Genomic DNA, 17,983 nt, shown 5'->3' with positions numbered 1-17,983 from the left:
GCAAGTTGGCAAAGGAGTATTCCAAGTTAAATCACAATGTCACCAGTAACGTTACAGTCTTCTATGGTCTTCCCATATACCGGTAGCTCATGCTAGCTAACGGTAACGTTGTCATTGCACAATTGCACGTCGCGTACACAATTAATGACATGTTGCGGACAGCCATATCGGCGACAATGTTTAGCTTTTAGTGCCAAATGATAAGAGTCTGAGGCGGAGTCTCAAAAGAGAATGTTGAATATTTATTGTGCAAAAATCAAAACAGATCCGACTGCTACTGAACGGAGCCTTGTAGACAGACTGAGTAGGGTATATCTGCAGAGCCAGTGGGTAGCGAGTGCAGCAACGTATAATGTCCGTGTGGATCATTGGAGTAGGGTATATCTGCAGTGCTGAAGCCCCATACTCATTGATTAATGATACTAATACAAATCTATACAATCACCTGTTGTTGAATAAATACCATTACTTTCTAGTTATGACTAAAAAACAGTATATATAAAACAGTATTTGTTAAAAAAAAAAAAAATTATATTTATAAAAAATTTATATAATATCGTTTTTTTTTTTTTTTATGTATGCACTGGTATCGGATAAGTATCGGTATCGGCCGATACCCAAAGCTTAGGTATCGGAATCGGATCGGAAAGGAAAAAATGGTATCGGAACATCTCTACTCGCAAACAGATAACGTTAAACACAGAAGATGGAAAACAGACAGACTGAGCAACGGGGAACTGCATCCAACCCTAGTACAACTCTCGAGTCCAAGGCAAGGACACATTTAAATTACAGAGGTGTATGTTAGTCTATTGCGCACCGGACTACGACGTAAGGTTAGACATTTTATTTCATGCTCAAAAGCCCCTGGCTTGCACATCGCAGTCACGAAAGGGGCTAGCTCAACCAGTGCACAACAGCAGACCAACCCAACTGACGTTACCACAACACTTGACGGTACTTCACGGTACTTCACAGCACTGTCGTAAGGCCACCGTGCCGTCTTAAAGGCACAGTGAACACTCGGATGCATACACAACATTGACGTGGCTTGACAACCGAGGTTCAAAGTTAACTTGATTGACTGATTGAAAACTTTATTAACAGATTGCAGAATGGGTACAATACAGTACGGCTCAATACACACAATTGTTAAGGGGATGCAGACCAGAGAAAGACTTTCGTCTTGTTTACATCAGGGTCCCCCATTTTCAATTCATCATAACATATGACATACACGACATACAGATAGACAGTACTGCTACATCTATACATTTCACATCTATCTATCTATACACTTCACAACATACTTCGGTTTTTTTCTTTCACTGCCCAACCCAGTCCAACCCAGCATCTTTCACTGCCCAGTTCAGCCCAACCCAGTCCAGAATAGATCCCTCTTTCATGTTAATATGTGTTATGCTAATATTGTGAAGAGTAGAGACTGTTATTAATGTTTTATGCTAATAAATATTTTAAAGAGTAGAGACACGGTGTGATTATTACTATGATTGAAAATCTATTTAGACGAAGACATACAAAGAAGTAATTATCACAATTAGCGATTTTTTTTGGCTGGTAGAAAATCAGTTTGTCTGGTAAAAAAAATCAGATACTCGCCAGTTGGCTGGTAAGCCAAAAAGTTAGTTTCCTCCCCTGGGGGGGACATAACTAGAGATGTTCCGATACCATTTTTTCCTTTCCGATCCGATTCCGATACCTAAGCTTTGGGTATCGGCCGATACCGATACGTATCCGATACCAGTGCATACATAAAAAAAAAAAAAAAAAAAAAAGTATAAAAATTATATATATATATATATATATATTTTTTTTACAGATACTGTTTTATATATACTGTTTTTTAGTAAAAACTAGAAAGTAATGGTATTTATTCAACAGGTGATTGTATAGATTTGTATTAGTATCATTAATCAATGAGTATGGGGCTGCAGGACTTCAGATATACCCTACTCTAGATCCACTCGCTTTGCACTCGTTACCAAGTGGCTCTGCAGATATACCCTACTCAGTCAAGGCTCCGGTGAAGTAGCAGAGGAACTGTTGTGATTTTTGCACAATAAATATTCAACATTCTCTTTTGAGACTCCGCCTCAGACTCTTATCATTTGGCACTAAAAGCTAAACATTGTCGCCGATATGGCTGTCCGCAACATGTCATTAATTGTGTACGCGACGTGCAATTGTGCAATTACTACGTTAACGTGAGCTAGGTTAGCTAGCATAAGTTACTGGTATATGGAAAGACCATAGAAGACTGTAACGTTACTGGTGACATTGTGATTTAACTTGGAATACTCCTTTGCCAACTTGCTGTACTTTGCTTGCAGGTCTGCAGCCATTATTGCTGGATTACGAATAGCCCCAACTTTAGCCAAGGTAACGTCAAAGCTAGCTTTCGGTTAGCTGTTCACTGCTAATAACACCAGCCACCAAGCGAACTCATCAGAGCTCCCCGTCAACAGCGCTCTGTCGGGACGATGGCATTTTAAGAAAGTATCTGCTCTGCTGTTAAAATGACAAATGGCAATTGACACTTTAATTCACGGTCGATTAAGCACGTTTGTTTTATAATGCTCACTCAGCGAGTAGGGTATATCTACAGAGCCCAACGTCCGCAGTGTTGTTGATAAATTACGTCATATGGTATCGGAGCGCAACATTAGAGGGTACTCGCCGATACCGATACCAGCATTTTAGGCAGTATCGGCGGCATTTCCGATACTGGTATCGGTATCGGAACAACTCTAGACATAACTGCATTCTGAAAAAATGGGGGGGACCCATTCCAATGTCCCCCGTGCGAAATACGCCCCTGGTGTAGTGTATCTTGTAGACCAGGCCCATTGCAAGTTGCTGTACTCTGTCGTCTACTCTAAGCCATCCTAGGTTGTCAAATGGGCAGGGGTGAGGTGGGTTTTAGCCTAGGAGTAAGGTCAAGCAGTAGTCTGACCAAGTCAAGTCAAGAGTTATATTTGTCACGGCATACAAGTATACAGTGAAATGCGGGGGGGTCTTGCCCGCAACGATTGTGCAATAATACAATAATAAGATAGGATGAGAATAAGACATTTGTGCAATAATACAAGTAATAAGAATAAGACATAACAGGTATACATAAAGTTTACAAAAAGCATGGTAAGACATGCTAAGGTCCTGCGATAGTGCAATACACTGTTAGCTACAGATGAGGCACTGGGTCTTATGTACACTACTATACAATGCTATACTATACAATCTACAGTTATACTATGCGTCTTTATGCTAGCTTGCTATATCCATCAGTTTGTTTTGTGATGTTTGTAATCTTGTTTTTAGTGCCTTTGAGGTGCTTTGGTACCATGAGGTGCAAGCATAGTCGTAGTACCCTTGAATGAGTGCTCCTAAGGCAGGGCTTATGGGTACTGCAGTAACATTAGTAGTTATAGTTACCAGTTGGAAACGACTGAGTAAAGATTAACATTTTCTAGATTAAGTTAAAACATTTACCTTTATTGGTTGTAACAGTATACAAATTTAATAATCTATATTATAGACGGTTTCAAAGTGACAATAATAAAGAGACCCATGTGTATTTCCTATTGCAATGTTTGCTAATTAAATAAATGTCAGGAAATACATTTGGGTCCAAACTGTTATTTCTAGCAACACAATTCCATTTAAACTACACCCCCGTCAAATATTATGAACCTATTGATTGATTGATTGATTGATTGAAAACTGTATTAACAAATTGCAGAATGGGTACAGTACAGTTCAATACATACAATTGTTAAGGGGATGCAGACCAGAGAAATACTTTCGTCTTGTTTACATCAGGGTCCCCCATTTTCAATTAATCATAATATATATGACACACACGACACAATACTGTTTGACTGTTATACTTATAGTTTTGATATTCAATGGGTGGCTACAATGAGATGAATCACAGGTGGAACCTCACTCGTCCCCATGGGGATTATCTAGTTAGCTACAAGTAACGTTACGTATCACGCGATTAGTGATGACAGGTGACAGACAGGCTGCTAGCTAGCGAGGCTAACCGTAGCTACGAAGTGATGATGATCAAACAGATAGCAGTTGTTTCCAGGTCAGTTCTTCTTCGGTAACGTCTCAGTAAGGAAAATTGGAACTTGGCTTGCTAATTTTATCAATCGGAAATGTCATTCACATCCAAGGCTCCATAGCTGTAAGTTTGTGAAAACAAACGTAACAAGACGAAAGTATTTTTCTGGTCTCCATCCCCGTAGCGCCTGTAACACAGCTAACACTAGCTAACGTACAACTCCACGTACAGCGCAAGTGTCTGATGTTGACGTTACTGTTAGCTTCTAGCTAACAGTAGCTAGCTAAATCCAAACCACATCCACCACCAGAAGCCAGAAACGTTCAAATGTCGGCTGCCACTTACCACTTATGTAATTCGTCCACTTGTGCAATATCCCTTCCATTGTTTAGTTAGTCACCTATAGCTCCCGTGGTTCATTACTGATCGTTTTTCATAGCGAGACGTGATGCAGCACAGCTGATCGCGAACACACCATTGGGCCGCGCAAGTGTGATTTGTGGAGTAGCGTTCTGTCTCCGCTTTGTGTTTCAGCTACGGAGATAAAGTGCGTAAAGTTGACGTGAATCCCGTTGGTGGTCACGAGACTAGAGAGAGTCCACTCGCGTCACATCAAAGGGGTTTTAGGGTTGTGGGCGTGTTCTTGGTGGTTGAAACATGTGAACACCAATGAACAGAACGAGTTCGGAAACTGGGCGCGGTTTCCAAAAAGTTCTCACCAATCATCGAAGGAGGAGGTCCTACGGCTAAACACAGTGGCTACGTTTGTTGCAAATTGTAAAAGTTGGTTGCCACGTAGCTGACATTCTCGGAGTAAAGATGATCTTACTGTAACAGGCATGGCATAGATTTCTTTTCCTTTTTTTGCAGACTTTGAAACAAGAGAGCTAATTTCTACCTTCACTGCTTGAAAATGTTACTGTTTACTTTATGTTCGGTTGTCTTCTCACTCTTTATTAATGTGAATGGACGAAAAATACCAGAACCAGAGGTTAAAATTGATGTTATACATAAACCATTTATGTGTTACCGGGAATCAAAATATGGAGACATGCTTCTTGTACACTTCGAGGGATTTCTGGAGAGCAATGACACCATGTTTCATTCCAGGTGACTTGAAGATGACGTACTTAAGTGCATGCTGCATGATTCAGGATCTGCCACCTCCCCCCTCCTATTTTAATAATAGCTTTGATACCAAAGCCAGGTCAAAGTTATCTCTTTGTTACTATAGGGATCATTTCCGGCTTGCTTTCTTTTTCAGTCAATTAAACTGCAGCGAGGCCCTGGCTGGACTCAGCTGTTCACACTGTCCACTCTGACCCCAGCAAAAGGGTTCTATTGCCCCCAACACATGTAACCTTTAACCATTGACCTTCCCTGCAGATGACCCCTCTTGCAATTGCATGCATCAGATGTCAGCCAGTCACTGCTCTGGACTGTGTGCCTTCAGAGTTCAACATTTTCTTTTCACTTTCCCCCTATACTCACCAATGGTGTTGTTTAACGGTAGTCCTTTCCATGCTGTGTTTCATATTGGATAACCAGTTCTTAGTTAACCTAAAGACAGGAATGTAAAGGAAGGTGGCCACTCTGTAAAAATCACTTAAACATACCTGAAAGTGCACACGTAGCAAACTGTTTTGCAGCACTGTTGCTTTGGGCGTGCTGTGTGGAGTGTGTTCGGGCCTGTACAGACTAGCGAGTGACCCAAATACTTTACATTATTTTGTGGCAAACTAGCCGGAGCTGCGCGTATCCAGTATGAAACACAGCATCGCGCTGAGAAAGGAACTCTTTATTCGACCGACAACATCATCGTACGTACAGGAAATAGGGGTCCAAAATTCTGACCTTAGCCTTTAAACATGTTATAAGTGTATGCTGGGCTCTTTCCTTTAAAGAACACTATGATGGATCTCTGTGACTCTTGGCAGCCGCCACCATGGGGACAAGAACCCACTGTGGTTCACTCTTGGCATCCAGGAGGCGCTCCAGGGTTGGGATCAGGGCCTACAGAGCATGTGCGCTGGTGAACGGAGGAAGCTGACCATCCCCCCGGCTCTGGCATACGGGAAAGAAGGAAAAGGTGTGTATTAATAACCAAGTCTTACCAAGTATTAACCAGTATACCTGTATGAATGAATGAATGAATGAATGAATGAAAACTTTATTTAACAGATTGCAGAATGGGTACAATACAGTACGGCTCAATACACACAATTGTTAAGGGGATGCAGACCTGAGAAAGTCGTTTGTCTTGTTTACATCAGGGTCCCCCATTTTCAATTCATATAGACATTTATGACATACACAACATACATGACATTTATGGCATAGGGACATATAGGTATTTAGTACTGATACATTTGTGACATAAACGGTATTCAAATATACAGTACTGTTACCCCTAGATCCTGACAGAGTATATACATATGATGGGGAGGGGACTGTACATTAGGAGGGGGTGGGTGGGTGGGAGAGAAATATACATTTGGCGGGGAGGGAATATATACATGCGGTGGGGAGGAGACTGTCTATTAGGAGGTGGTGGGGGTTTTGGGCATTTACGGTGGCCAGTTTCGAATTGCAGCCTCCCGTAGGTGCTCTTTAAGAGCGGTTTTGAATGTGGGTATAGGGATTCACATTCCTTTACACCTTTACATCCACATTGATGTGGCATAATTGTGAAACGTGTTTAGTCCCTTGTTTGAGCCGAATCTGGGTTTAACATGATTTGTTGAGCTTCCTCTGGTGTAGTGGTTGTGGTATTCACTGACCTTTGGGAAGTATTTTGACATGTACATGGGTACCTTAGTCGTATAGTGTATCTTGTAGACCAGGCCCATTGCAAGTTGCTGTACTCTGTCGTCTACTCTAAGCCATCCTAGGTTGTCAAAGTGGGCAGGGGTGAGGTGGGTTCTGGGGGTAAGGTCAAGTAGTAGTCTGACCAGTTTGTTTTGTGATGTTTGTAATCTTGTTTTAAGCGCCTTTGAGGTGCTTTGATACCATGAGGTGCACGCATAGTCGTAGTACCCTTGAATGAGTGCTCCTGCCAGAGTCTTCAGGGTATTCTTGTTTACCAGAGAGGAGATCAAGTTTCAAGTTTCAAGTTTCTTTAATAGTTGTCATACAGAAGTACAGAATACTTTCATACAAAATGCTTCTTACTGTTACGCTCCAGAGACTGTGCTAGACAAGATAGTATCAAATAACATAGTATAGCATGTAATTTAGAAGTAGAAAATGAGGTCACAGTGTTCAGTATAGACATATGTACAATGTTCGATGCAGAATAGACGTAACTGAGTTACCATATAATATACAATACTATGCAGTGTACTAATGTACAATACTATATAGTGCAAAGCAGAAATGGGATGAGGTACAATTTAGGTACAATTTACAGTAAGGTGTACGAGTTGTAGTGCAATCCTTCATCAATAAATATAAAGTGTGGGGAGTGGGTGCTACAGTGTGTTTGTTTAAAGTGAGTGTGTGCGTGTGGATGTGTGTGCTATGTGCGTTTGATGGTTGTTGTTGTGTAGTGTTCATTGTTCGTTTAGCAGCCTGATGGCCTGGGGATAGAAGCTTCTTCTGAGTCTTTCTGTGCTCGCCTTGAGACTCCGGTATCGCTTGCCTGACCGCAGCAGTTCAAAGAGGCAGTTGTTCGGGTGACTGGAGTCTTTAATGATTCTCTTAGCCTTGCCCCTGCACCGCTTGTTGTAAATGTTCTGGAGGGTGGGGAGCCCCCCTCCAATTGTGCGTTTGGCTGAATGTGTCACTCTTTGTAGTCTGCTTCGGTCTTGTGCAGTGCTATTCCCAAACCAGGAGGTGATGTTGCCAGTCAGGATGCTCTCTATTGTACATGAGTAGAAGTTCTTAAGGATCTTCTGACTGACTTGGAACTTCCTTAGGCGCCTGAGGAAGTAGAGGCGTTGTCGTGCCTTCTTCACAACACTGTCAATGTGTGTGGTCCATGTCAAGTCCTCGGATATGTAGGCTCCGAGGTACTTAAAGCTGTTGACTCTCTCAACCGGTGCCCCGTCGATGCTGAGGGGGCTGTAGTCCTTGACCCCCGACCTCCTGAAGTCCACAATCATCTCCTTTGTTTTGCTGACGTTCAGGGAGAGGCTGTTTTCCTGGCACCATCCCGCCAGGACCTTGACCTCTTCCAGGTAGGCCCTCTCGTCGTTGGCAGAGATCAGGCCCACCACCACTGTGTCGTCAGCAAATTTGATGATTGTATTGCTACTCCGCTGAGCCACACAGTCGTGTGTGTACAGGGAGTAGAGGAGGGGACTCAGAACACAGCCCTGGGGGGCCCCTATGTTGAGGGTGATGGATGAGGAGGTGCAGTTGCCTGCTCTCACCACCTGGGGTCTGCCCGTCAGGAAGTCCAAGACCCACTGGCAGAGGTCATAGTTCAAGCCCAGGTCCCTGAGCTTGGCTATGAGTATGGAGGGGACTATGGTATTGAATGCCGAGCTGTAGTCGATGAATAGCATTCTCACATAGTTCCCCTTCCTCTTGTCCAGGTGTGATGCTGCTGTGTGCAGCACATGGGCTATGGCGTCCTCCGTGGACCTGTTGGGGCGGTATGCAAATTGCAGGGGGTCCATGTTGATGGGGAGGGAGGAGCAGATGTAGCCCTTTACTAGCTTCTCAAAGCACTTCATGGCTATGGAGGTGAGAGCTACAGGGCGGTAGTCGTTGAGGCAAGCAGGCTTGGATTTTTTGGGTACAGGGATAATAGTGGACTTCTTCAGGCAGGTGGGGATGACAGCCTGTTCTAAGGACAGGTTAAATATGTCAGTGAATACCGGGGCCAGTTGGTCGGCACAGACTTTTAGGACGCGGCCGGGGATGCCGTCCGGTCCTGCTGCCTTCCTGATATTCACTTTTTTAAAGGTCCGCCTCACCTCATGCTCTGTTACCCTGAACACTGAGTCTCCATCAGCAGCAGACCCCCCCCCCCCCCCCCATTGCCGTGGCTTGTGGGCTGGTGTTGTTATTACCAGCATCAAACCTCGCATAGAAGGTATTGAGGTCATTTGCTAAGGAGATGTCACTGTTCAGTTTGAGGGAGGCGCCTTTGTAGTCTGTCATCGTTTTGAGCCCCTGCCACATAGCTCTAGAGTCAGCCTGTTCAAACTGGAGTTCAATTTTATCCCTGTAGCGCCGTTTGGCCTCTGTCACTGTCCTCCTTACGTTGTATCGCGCCACCTTGTGGTCATTCATGTTGCCTGCCACTAGGCCGTCGTTGTATGCTTTGGTGCGCGCTCTCAGAGCTTCACGGACGGATTTGTCTACCCAGGGTTTTTGATTTGGGTAAACTCTCATTGTGGTAGTGGGGATTGTTTCTTCCACCAAAGTACGAACATAGTCCAGCACTGTCTCCGTGTAGACATTAATGTTATCTGTGTCGTGGAACACACCCCAGTCTGTGCAGTCAAACGCAGCCTGGAGCGTCTCCTCTGACGTCAAATCCCATTTCTGCACCTCTCGCGAGACTACAGGAGTGCTCTTGATTCTCTGTTTGTACTTTGGTGAAAGGAAAATGGCCGCATGATCCGACTTACCAAAGCCACTAGCAGAATGAGCCTTGTAGCCACCCTTGAATTGCGTGTAACAGTGATCTAGGATGTTACCGCCTCTGGTGTTACAAGTCACATGCTGATAGAAGTCAGGTAAAACCTTTCTCAGATTGGCGCTATTGAAATCCGGTACAAGAATCTAGTTCGTTGGTTGACTTTTTTTATTACATTGGATGCCATTTTGTCACAGGAAAGATTTGCCTCTAGGATGGAACCCAGGTAGGTAATTTCGTCTTTCCTTGTGACAATATTGTCACCCACTGTAACTGAGAAGCCGTCGTCGGTCTTGCTGAGTTTGTTATTTGAACCGAAGAGAATGGACTCTGTTTTGCCCATGTGTAATGATAGTTTGTTATCAGCGAGCCATATGCAGATTTTGCCTATAGTTCCGAGCTGAGGGTTTTTTCAACCTGCAACTTGTTCTTGTCAGAGAGACCAGCAGGGCTGAGTCGTCCGCAAACAGGAACAAGTTGCAGTCACAGGCTGACGACATGTCATTTGCCTAAATTAGGAAGAGTAGCGGTCCTAGTATGCTTCCTTGTGGAACACCACAGCTCACTGTGAGGGGGGGGATAGAGTACCGTTTACCTCTACCATCTGTTCTCTCCCCTCCAGGTAGGATTGCATCCAGCTCACTGATAAACTATCAAAACCAATTGCTTTTAGCTTGTCAATCAGAATGGAGTGATTGACAGTGTCGAAGGCCTTTTGTAGGTCCAGCATGACCATGCTGTACAGTACAGTCCTGTGTGGAATACTAGGAGATATGAGATATGATTTATTTGATTACAATATTTATAAAGTGAATGTGCAGGTGAGGTAAGTCACAGTGGTGTCAGGAGAACTGCCTCTCCCTGAACGTCAGAAAAACAAAAGAGATGATTGTGGACTTCAGGAGGTCGGGGGTCAAGGACTACAGCCCCCTCAGCATCGACGGGGCACCGGTTGAGAGAGTGAACAGTTTCAAGTACCTCGGAGCCCACATATCCGAGGATTTGACATGGACCACACACATTGACAGTGTTGTGAAGAAGGCACGACAATGCCTCTACTTCCTCAGGCGCCTAAGGAAGTTCCAAGTCAGTCAGAAGATCCTTAGGAACTTCTACTCATGTACAATAGAGAGCATCCTGACTGGCAACATCACCTCCTGGTTTGGGAATAGCACTGCACAAGACCGTAGCAGACTACAAAGAGTGACACGTTCAGCCGAACGCACAATTGGAGGGGGGCTTCCCACCCTCCAGAACATTTACAACAAGCGGTGCAAGGGGAAGGCTAAGAGAATTATTAAGGACTCGAGCCACCCGAACAACTGCCTCTTTGAACTGCTGCGGTCAGGCAAGCGATACCGGAGTCTTAAGGCGAGCACAGAAAGACTCAGAAGAAGCTTCTATCCCCAGGCCATCAGGCTGCTAAACGAACAATAAACACTATGCAACAACCATCAAATGCACACAGCACACACACCCACACGCACACACTCACTTAAACAAACAACACACTGCAGCACCCACTCTCCACACTTTAGATCACACAAACACACTTTATATTTATTGATAAAGGATTTGCACTACAACTCGTACACCTACTGTAAATTGTACCTAAATTGCACCTCATCCCATTTCTGCCTTGCACTATATAGTATTGTATATTAGTACACTGCACAGTATTGTATATTATATGGTAACTCAGTTACCTCTATTCTGCATCGAACATTGTACATATGTCTATACTGAACACTGCTGTGACCTCATTTTTTTTTTACTTCTAATTTACATGCTATACTATGTTATTTTATTTCATACTTATCTTGTCTTGCACAGTCTCTGGAGCGTAACAGTAAGAAGCATTTTGTATAAAAGTATTCTGTACTTCTGTATGACAACTATTAAAGAAACTTGAAACTTGAGAAACCTGACAGGGCTTATGTTAAAACCTCACCACAACCTAAAAATGTAAATCGTTAAAAAAAAAAGGGGGGGGGGGTTGGGCCAAGGAAGTGAGGTGAGACAAAAGGTGAGGTGTGAAGGAGTAGGAAGGGAGGGAGGAGGGGAGGTGTGAACAGAGACCAAAAACCTCCACAGTTGTGACTATCGAATAACAATTTGGGGAGTTTTGCCCATCCAACTAGATCTAAAATAGAACCACAGGAAATGAAGTTAGCTACCAACCTTGGATCTCACACACTGAGATCTTAATGCTGCCCTTGCATCCTTTCCAGGCGTCTTATTCAGAGTCGTAGTAGGACAAAGTTCCTCCATCAAGAACAAACCAGCGAGGCTGCCAACCTGAGAGTAACGGAACAATTTAGTTTTGGTCTAATTGAGCAAATTTTGAATAGCAAGTGAAGCACAAAGGCAATATGATCGTAACCCTGAAATAATAGTGTAATGTAATGACAATAACGGTAGCGTTAGCTAGCAATTTAATGGCATAATATTACAGGCTTATTACAGGCATAATATTACGGGGGGGGGGGGGTACAAATAAAATAAAGAAAGAAAGGAAAGAAAACACACTTACAATAATCAAATAAAATGAAACAGCAAATTTATGAAGTGGACAAAATGCAAGGATTTAAATGAACCAATCTGGTAGAAATACAAAAGTAAATAAAGTGAAAACAAACGTAATTAGTCAACCCTGTTTCCCTATCTGGGTGGTTATTACAACCTCTTTTAGGACAGGGGGGGGCGGCTGATGACACCAACCAAACATTAGCGCGTTAGGGGGTCACCGGCGCTAAACTGACTGTAAATCCCGTCGGCCAATTTGGAAAATGCATTTCCCCTGCTCCCCACTTCTTTAATGGGTCGTTTGAGCTGACAGGAGGCCTCCGCGCCGAGATCTTTTATGAAAATCTCCTGACGCGCACTTCATGTTATGTGTCCCCCTCTCTCTCTCTTTTTCCGCGGATCTCCCGCCACGCGCTCGCTTTTGAAATCCTTTAGGCTGCGGTTACACCTTCGTTTCGTTTTCAGATGAGTTTCGCTTTTCCAGGTCGCAACGTAGCGGTAGCCGAGTGAGACATACGTTTTGCAACCTGAGCACAGTGATGTAGTACACTGCCAAAGCAGTAGGTGGCAGTAGGTGGCGAACATGAAGGCAAATTTCAACCAATCAGAACTTGAATGTGCCAATACACTTCCTGCAAAGAAAATGTCAACAAGGCGTAACGCGATTGCCGCTGAGAGAAACGTCAGTGGCCAATCAGATCGCGGAACCCGAACGCGGAAGTTAAAGTGCGTTAGGGAAAATATACACGCGTCCGGGACGCTTGAAGCCTTTTTACAACGCATCGCCGTTTCCGGGTTCCCGTTTTGTGCTCTGATTGGCCAGGTCATGTGACATGAGCGCCAATCGTGGGACGGCAAGTTTCTACACTGGTTAAGCTTAGGCACTCTTCGGTTAAGGTTAAGGTTAGAGTTTAAGGTTAGAGTTTGTCTTAGAGCGTGACGGCAAGTTCTTTCGCCGGTTAAGCTTAGGCACTAATTTCGAAGTTGGTTAAGGTTAGAGTTAGTTAGTTGTCTTTTTAAAACAGGTAGTGGGATTGAGCTGTCTACCAGGTGTAGGCCTAGGTTAAGCTGTCTACCACGTGTAGGTTGAGCTGTCTACCAGGTGTAGGCCTAGGTTGAGCTGTCTACCACGTGTAGGCCTAGGTTGAGCTGTCTACCAGGTGTAGGCCTAGGTTGAGCTGTCTACCACGTGTAGGTTGAGCTGTCTACCAGGTGTAGGTTGAGCTGTCTACCAGGTGTAGGTTGAGCTGTCTACCAGGTGTAGGTTGAGCTGTCTACCAGGTGTAGGTTAAGCTGTCTACCAGGTGTAGGTTGAGCTGTCTACCAGGTGTAGGTTAAGCTGTCTACCAGGTGTAGGTTGAGCTGTCTACCAGGTGTAGGTTGAGCTGTCTACCAGGTGTAGGTTGAGCTGTCTACCAGGTGTAGGTTGAGCTGTCTACCAGGTGTAGGTTAAGCTGTCTACCAGGTGTAGGTTGAGCTGTCTACCAGGTGTAGGTTAAGCTGTCTACCAGGTGTAGGTTAAGCTGTCTACCAGGTGTAGGTTAAGCTGTCTACCAGGTGTAGGTTGAGCTGTCTACCAGGTGTAGGTTAAGCTGTCTACCGGGTGTAGGTTGAGCTGTCTACCAGGTGTAGGTTGAGCTGTCTACCGGGTGTAGGTTGAGCTGTCTACCAGGTGTAGGTTGAGCTGTCTACCGGGTGTAGGTTGAGCTGTCTACCAGGCGTAGGTTGGCATTTATTTTGTATACAGTTGTACACCTCTATTTTTGATTGAATACTGCCCCTTGTTGGTATGATAGTAGAAAGGAAGCAGTTTCTCTGCTCAAACAATCTTTTTTTAATCATGCCTTTGTTCATTGATTGTTTATTTTTTGTTTGTTTACAGGCAAGATCCCCCCAAGCAGCACGCTTATATTTGACATTGAGCTGGTTGAGATCCGTAACGGTCCCAAGTCACACGAGTCCTTCAGCGAGATGGATCTGAACGATGACTGGAAGCTGTCCAGGCAAGAGGTACGGAACTGTAGACATCTGTGAGGGTTTTAAACTATCTTCCTCGAGTACTGGTTGGACACTAAAGTAACTCAATATTGACAAAGCAGGAATACAGTCATAAGAAAAAAAACTGACATCATAATGCTATTGTATTTTTTTATGATTGACATTTTATTGGTATTTTCAGATGGAATACAACACAATGTGCAGTTTCAAGTCTAATTAATGAGAAATTGAACAAAATATAAAGTAAAACAATAAAACTCAAAAGAAATAGAGAAAATTACACAAGAACTGAAGTTGTGTCTGTGATACATAGAGGTCAGCAGGATTAGAGCCATTGTATTTTCCTTTATTTTCAGTGGTAAGAGTGACCAAAGCATAGTTGGGGGCGATATATTATTTTTGTCAGATTTACATGGTGTTTTAGTCAGATATTAGCATGGTGTTTTAGTCAGATGTTAGCATGGTGTTTTAGTCAGATATTAGCATGGTGTTTTAGTCAAATGCTAGCATGTTGTTTTAGTCAGATATTAGCATGGTGTTTTAGTCAGATATTAGCATGGTGTTTTAGTCAGATATTAGCATGGTGTTTTAGTCAGATATTAGCATGGTGTTTTAGTCGGATGTTAGCATGGTGTTTTAGTCAGATATTAGCATGGTGTTTTAGTCAGATGTTAGCATGGTGTTTTAGTCAGATGTTAGCATGGTGTTTTAGTCAGATATTAGCATGGTGTTTTAGTCAGATGTTAGCATGGTGTTTTAGTCAGATGTTAGCATGGTGTTTTAGTCAAATGTTAGCATGGTATTTTAGTCAGATGTTAGCATGGCATTTTAGTCAGATGTTAGCATGGTGTTTTAGTCAGATGTTAGCATGGTGTTTTAGTCAGATGTTAGCATTTCACATTTTCAGATACAATGGAAGCCTAATGGCAGTGATAAATCTGCGGAAAATACTGTATAGTCATATTTTGCCAGTAACTGTAAAATATTATGAATAAAACAGGATGCCCTGATTTCTGTATCGAGGCAAGAATGTCTTGGAACAATATGTGAATATCTTGAATATCCTCTCTACACCAGGTGGCGGAGTACCTTAAGAAGGAGTTCGAGAAACATGGCTATGCTGCCAATGATACCAATCATGAGGTGATGGTAGATGACATCTTCAGCCAGGAGGACGGTGATAAGGATGGCTTCATATCTACCAGGGAGTTCACTTACAAACACGATGAGCTGTAGAGAGGCCTTGTTTCATTACTCAGTCTTAAACTACCCAGAATGTCTAAGTTATTTTCTTATTCTTGTGGCCATCTTGGTCTATTTGTCATTTGTCAAGTAATTGGTCAAGTATATTATTATATACTTATTGTTATGTGTCTTGTAAGCCCATATGGGCTGGGCATACACCTCACACCTGTATGTAAGACACGAAAAGAAAAAAAAACATCAAATGAAATCAAATCATATATCCGTCATGTTTATTTCAACCCATACGGAATACAATAATCGCTGGCAAAATACACAGAGTTCTTGCTTTCTTTTCCCGACAGTAGGTTTGAAGAATTTATTTGGTTGTTCTGTGAGTGCATGTTTTGCTCTTTGTAGGTTATTTGATTTGCAGTGAAACCAGATGCATAATGTGTTTTCTCATTCAGGGTATTTCTGATCTACTGTTGATAGTGTACTTGCAGATGTCAAAGTCAGAGCCTCTATTCTACATGCACTGAAAACTACCTGACATGTAATAAAAAGCCATTTTTGTGTTTGTCAGTGACTGAAATAAATATTTATAAAAATATAAACAATGTGTTCAAAACATATTTTGAAAATAAAGATAAGATAAAGAAAAAGAAAAAAGGCTTTAGGTTCATATTATTCCGAGTGATATACTGTACAATTCAGGTTGGATGGACCACTAGAGGGTGCTCTTGTCTTTTCCCTTTGCATTCAAAGGTTTTCTGTCAAGCCTGTTACAAAGAGGAGACTACATTTGTGGAAACCTGACACAGGATATTGTTGTGGAATATTTCAAAGGAGCCAAGACGGTGAACTGTAGAAATTCAAATAGTAGTTTATTTTCAGTGGCCACAGAAAAGTATCCTCAGTTTACAATCAGAGACAAGTGAAACACGAGCGTCTGACCAGAAAAAGTGCAAAAGAGCTCTGGGCAGACTTACAATTAAATACACCAGCTGGGAATGACAAATGAAAACAAAGATGGGTTTAGGGGTTTTGTCTGATATGAAGACAACAAGAAAAGAACAAGATGTGATTTTCTTGGACATGTCATATCTTAGTCAAGCTGTCCTGGGCCTTGGTCGTTGTTTTAAGAACACTGAGACTGTCGCCCTAGTGTCTGAGAAACTGTATACTAGTTAACTATATTAACTAGTCAAGGCTGTACAGAGAATATGTATTTAAACAGCTATGAACGAATAGGCCCAGTAAGCTGTACAAATTATGTAATAGGATGAAACATATAATATTTGCCATAACAATATGGGTATATTTTCTGATTTAGAATATTTGGCACTTAAATTACATTATGCTAATTTGAATTGCATTATGTTTTACTTCAACACAATAAGAGTAGGCTATGCTATACTTTGGAAAAGGTTACATGCAATCAACAGTGGGTTTGATGAAGAAATAGCTTAATCACATTTAATCACTAATACCCAATTTAAAGGTAGAATCTATAAAGTTGTCAAACAGCAACCTCTAGGGAAAAGAACCAATCTTGGTATTGCACTTAATTAAATATATTGTTTTGGTCTGACGTGTGGGTTGGAGTTGAGTGGGGATAGGGGAGGGGCTTTGCTGGTATTGCTGGCCACACTGGCTTGGCCAAAAGAGGTCTGGATAAATTCATAGTATTATAAGTTACTATATAGCTAATTATTTGTCCATAATTGCAGTGGGTATGAAGCCATCTTCAAGTTTGTTTATTTATTTCTTACTCAGGGACCGTGCACATTAATTAATGAACATCTTCAGTTTCCACATCAATGTAAATGTGCCAGATTTAAGCTAATGAGCTAGTTTCCATCTGAAGTCCCTGCCTACCATGCATGTCTTTATGGTGTGGGAGGAAACTGGAGTACCCAGAGGAAATCCATGCGAACACAGGATGCAATCCTACCTTGAGGGGAGGGAACAGATGGTGGAGGTAAACGGTACCCTATCCCCCCCCCTCACAGTGAGCTGTGGTGTTCCACAAGGAAGCATACTAGGACCGCTACTGTTCCTAATTTATGCAAATGACATGTCGTCAGCTTGTGACTGCAACTTGTTCCTGTTTGCGGACGACTCAGCCCTGCTGGTCTCTGACAAGAACAAGTTACAGGTTGAAAAAACCCTCAGCTCGGAACTAGGCAGAATCTGCATATGGCTCGCTGATAACAAACTATCATTACACATGGGCAAAACAGAGTCCATTCTCTTCGGTTCAAATAACAAACTCAGCAAGACCGACGGCTTCTCAGTTACAGTGGGTGACAATATTGTCACAAGGAAAGATGAAATTACCTACCTGGGTTCCATCCTAGAGGCTAATCTCTCCTGTGACAAAATGGCATCCAATGTAATAAAAAAAGTCAACCAACGAACTCGATTCTTGTACCGGATCTCCTCTCTGGTAAACAAGAATACCCTGAAGACTCTGGCAGGAGCACTCATTCAAGGGTACTACGACTATGCTTGCACCTCATGGTACCAAAGCACCTCAGTCAAAGGCGCTAAAAACAAAATTACAAACATCTCAAAACAAACTGGTCAGACTA

At 42.8% G+C, this 17,983-nt stretch overlaps 2 protein-coding genes across 2 annotated transcripts in view; one reads left to right on the top strand and one right to left on the bottom strand.

Moving 5' to 3' along the window:
* Nucleotides 1-4,575, bottom strand: part of plekha8 (pleckstrin homology domain containing, family A (phosphoinositide binding specific) member 8) — a 32,951-nt gene extending 28,376 nt beyond the window's left edge. The window contains exon 1 of the mRNA XM_084335648.1: nucleotides 4,436-4,575. Coding sequence (XP_084191774.1) covers nucleotides 4,436-4,475 — 40 coding nt within the window. The 5' untranslated portion in view covers nucleotides 4,476-4,575. The remainder of the gene's footprint in view (nucleotides 1-4,435) is intronic.
* Nucleotides 4,576-4,879: 304 nt separating this feature from the next.
* On the top strand, nucleotides 4,880-15,994 carry fkbp14 (FKBP prolyl isomerase 14). Its single transcript, XM_084335836.1, has 4 exons — nucleotides 4,880-5,200; nucleotides 6,028-6,179; nucleotides 14,089-14,216; nucleotides 15,282-15,994. Exons 1-4 carry the CDS (start codon nucleotides 5,004-5,006, stop codon nucleotides 15,438-15,440), a joined length of 636 nt encoding a protein of 211 aa, XP_084191962.1. The 5' UTR covers nucleotides 4,880-5,003; the 3' UTR covers nucleotides 15,441-15,994.
* The last annotated feature ends 1,989 nt before the right edge of the window (nucleotides 15,995-17,983 follow it).

This window comes from Notolepis coatsorum, assembly GCF_963971535.1.
Source record: "Notolepis coatsorum genome assembly, chromosome: 19".
In the NCBI taxonomy this organism is placed as follows: Eukaryota; Metazoa; Chordata; class Actinopteri; order Aulopiformes; family Paralepididae; genus Notolepis; species Notolepis coatsorum.
This window is presented reverse-complemented; position numbering and strand designations above follow the sequence as displayed.

What these genes read in the sequence shown, in the direction of transcription:
- fkbp14 (XM_084335836.1), top strand. Translation starts at nt 5,004, where the DNA reads ATGTTACTGTTTACTTTATGTTCGGTTGTCTTCTCACTCTTTATTAAT. An exon ending in ATACGGGAAAGAAGGAAAAG is followed by an intron (nt 6,180 to 14,088) that starts GTGTGTATTAAT and finishes GTTTGTTTACAG; the next exon opens with GCAAGATCCCCCCAAGCAGC. An exon ending in GGAAGCTGTCCAGGCAAGAG is followed by an intron (nt 14,217 to 15,281) that starts GTACGGAACTGT and finishes TCTCTACACCAG; the next exon opens with GTGGCGGAGTACCTTAAGAA.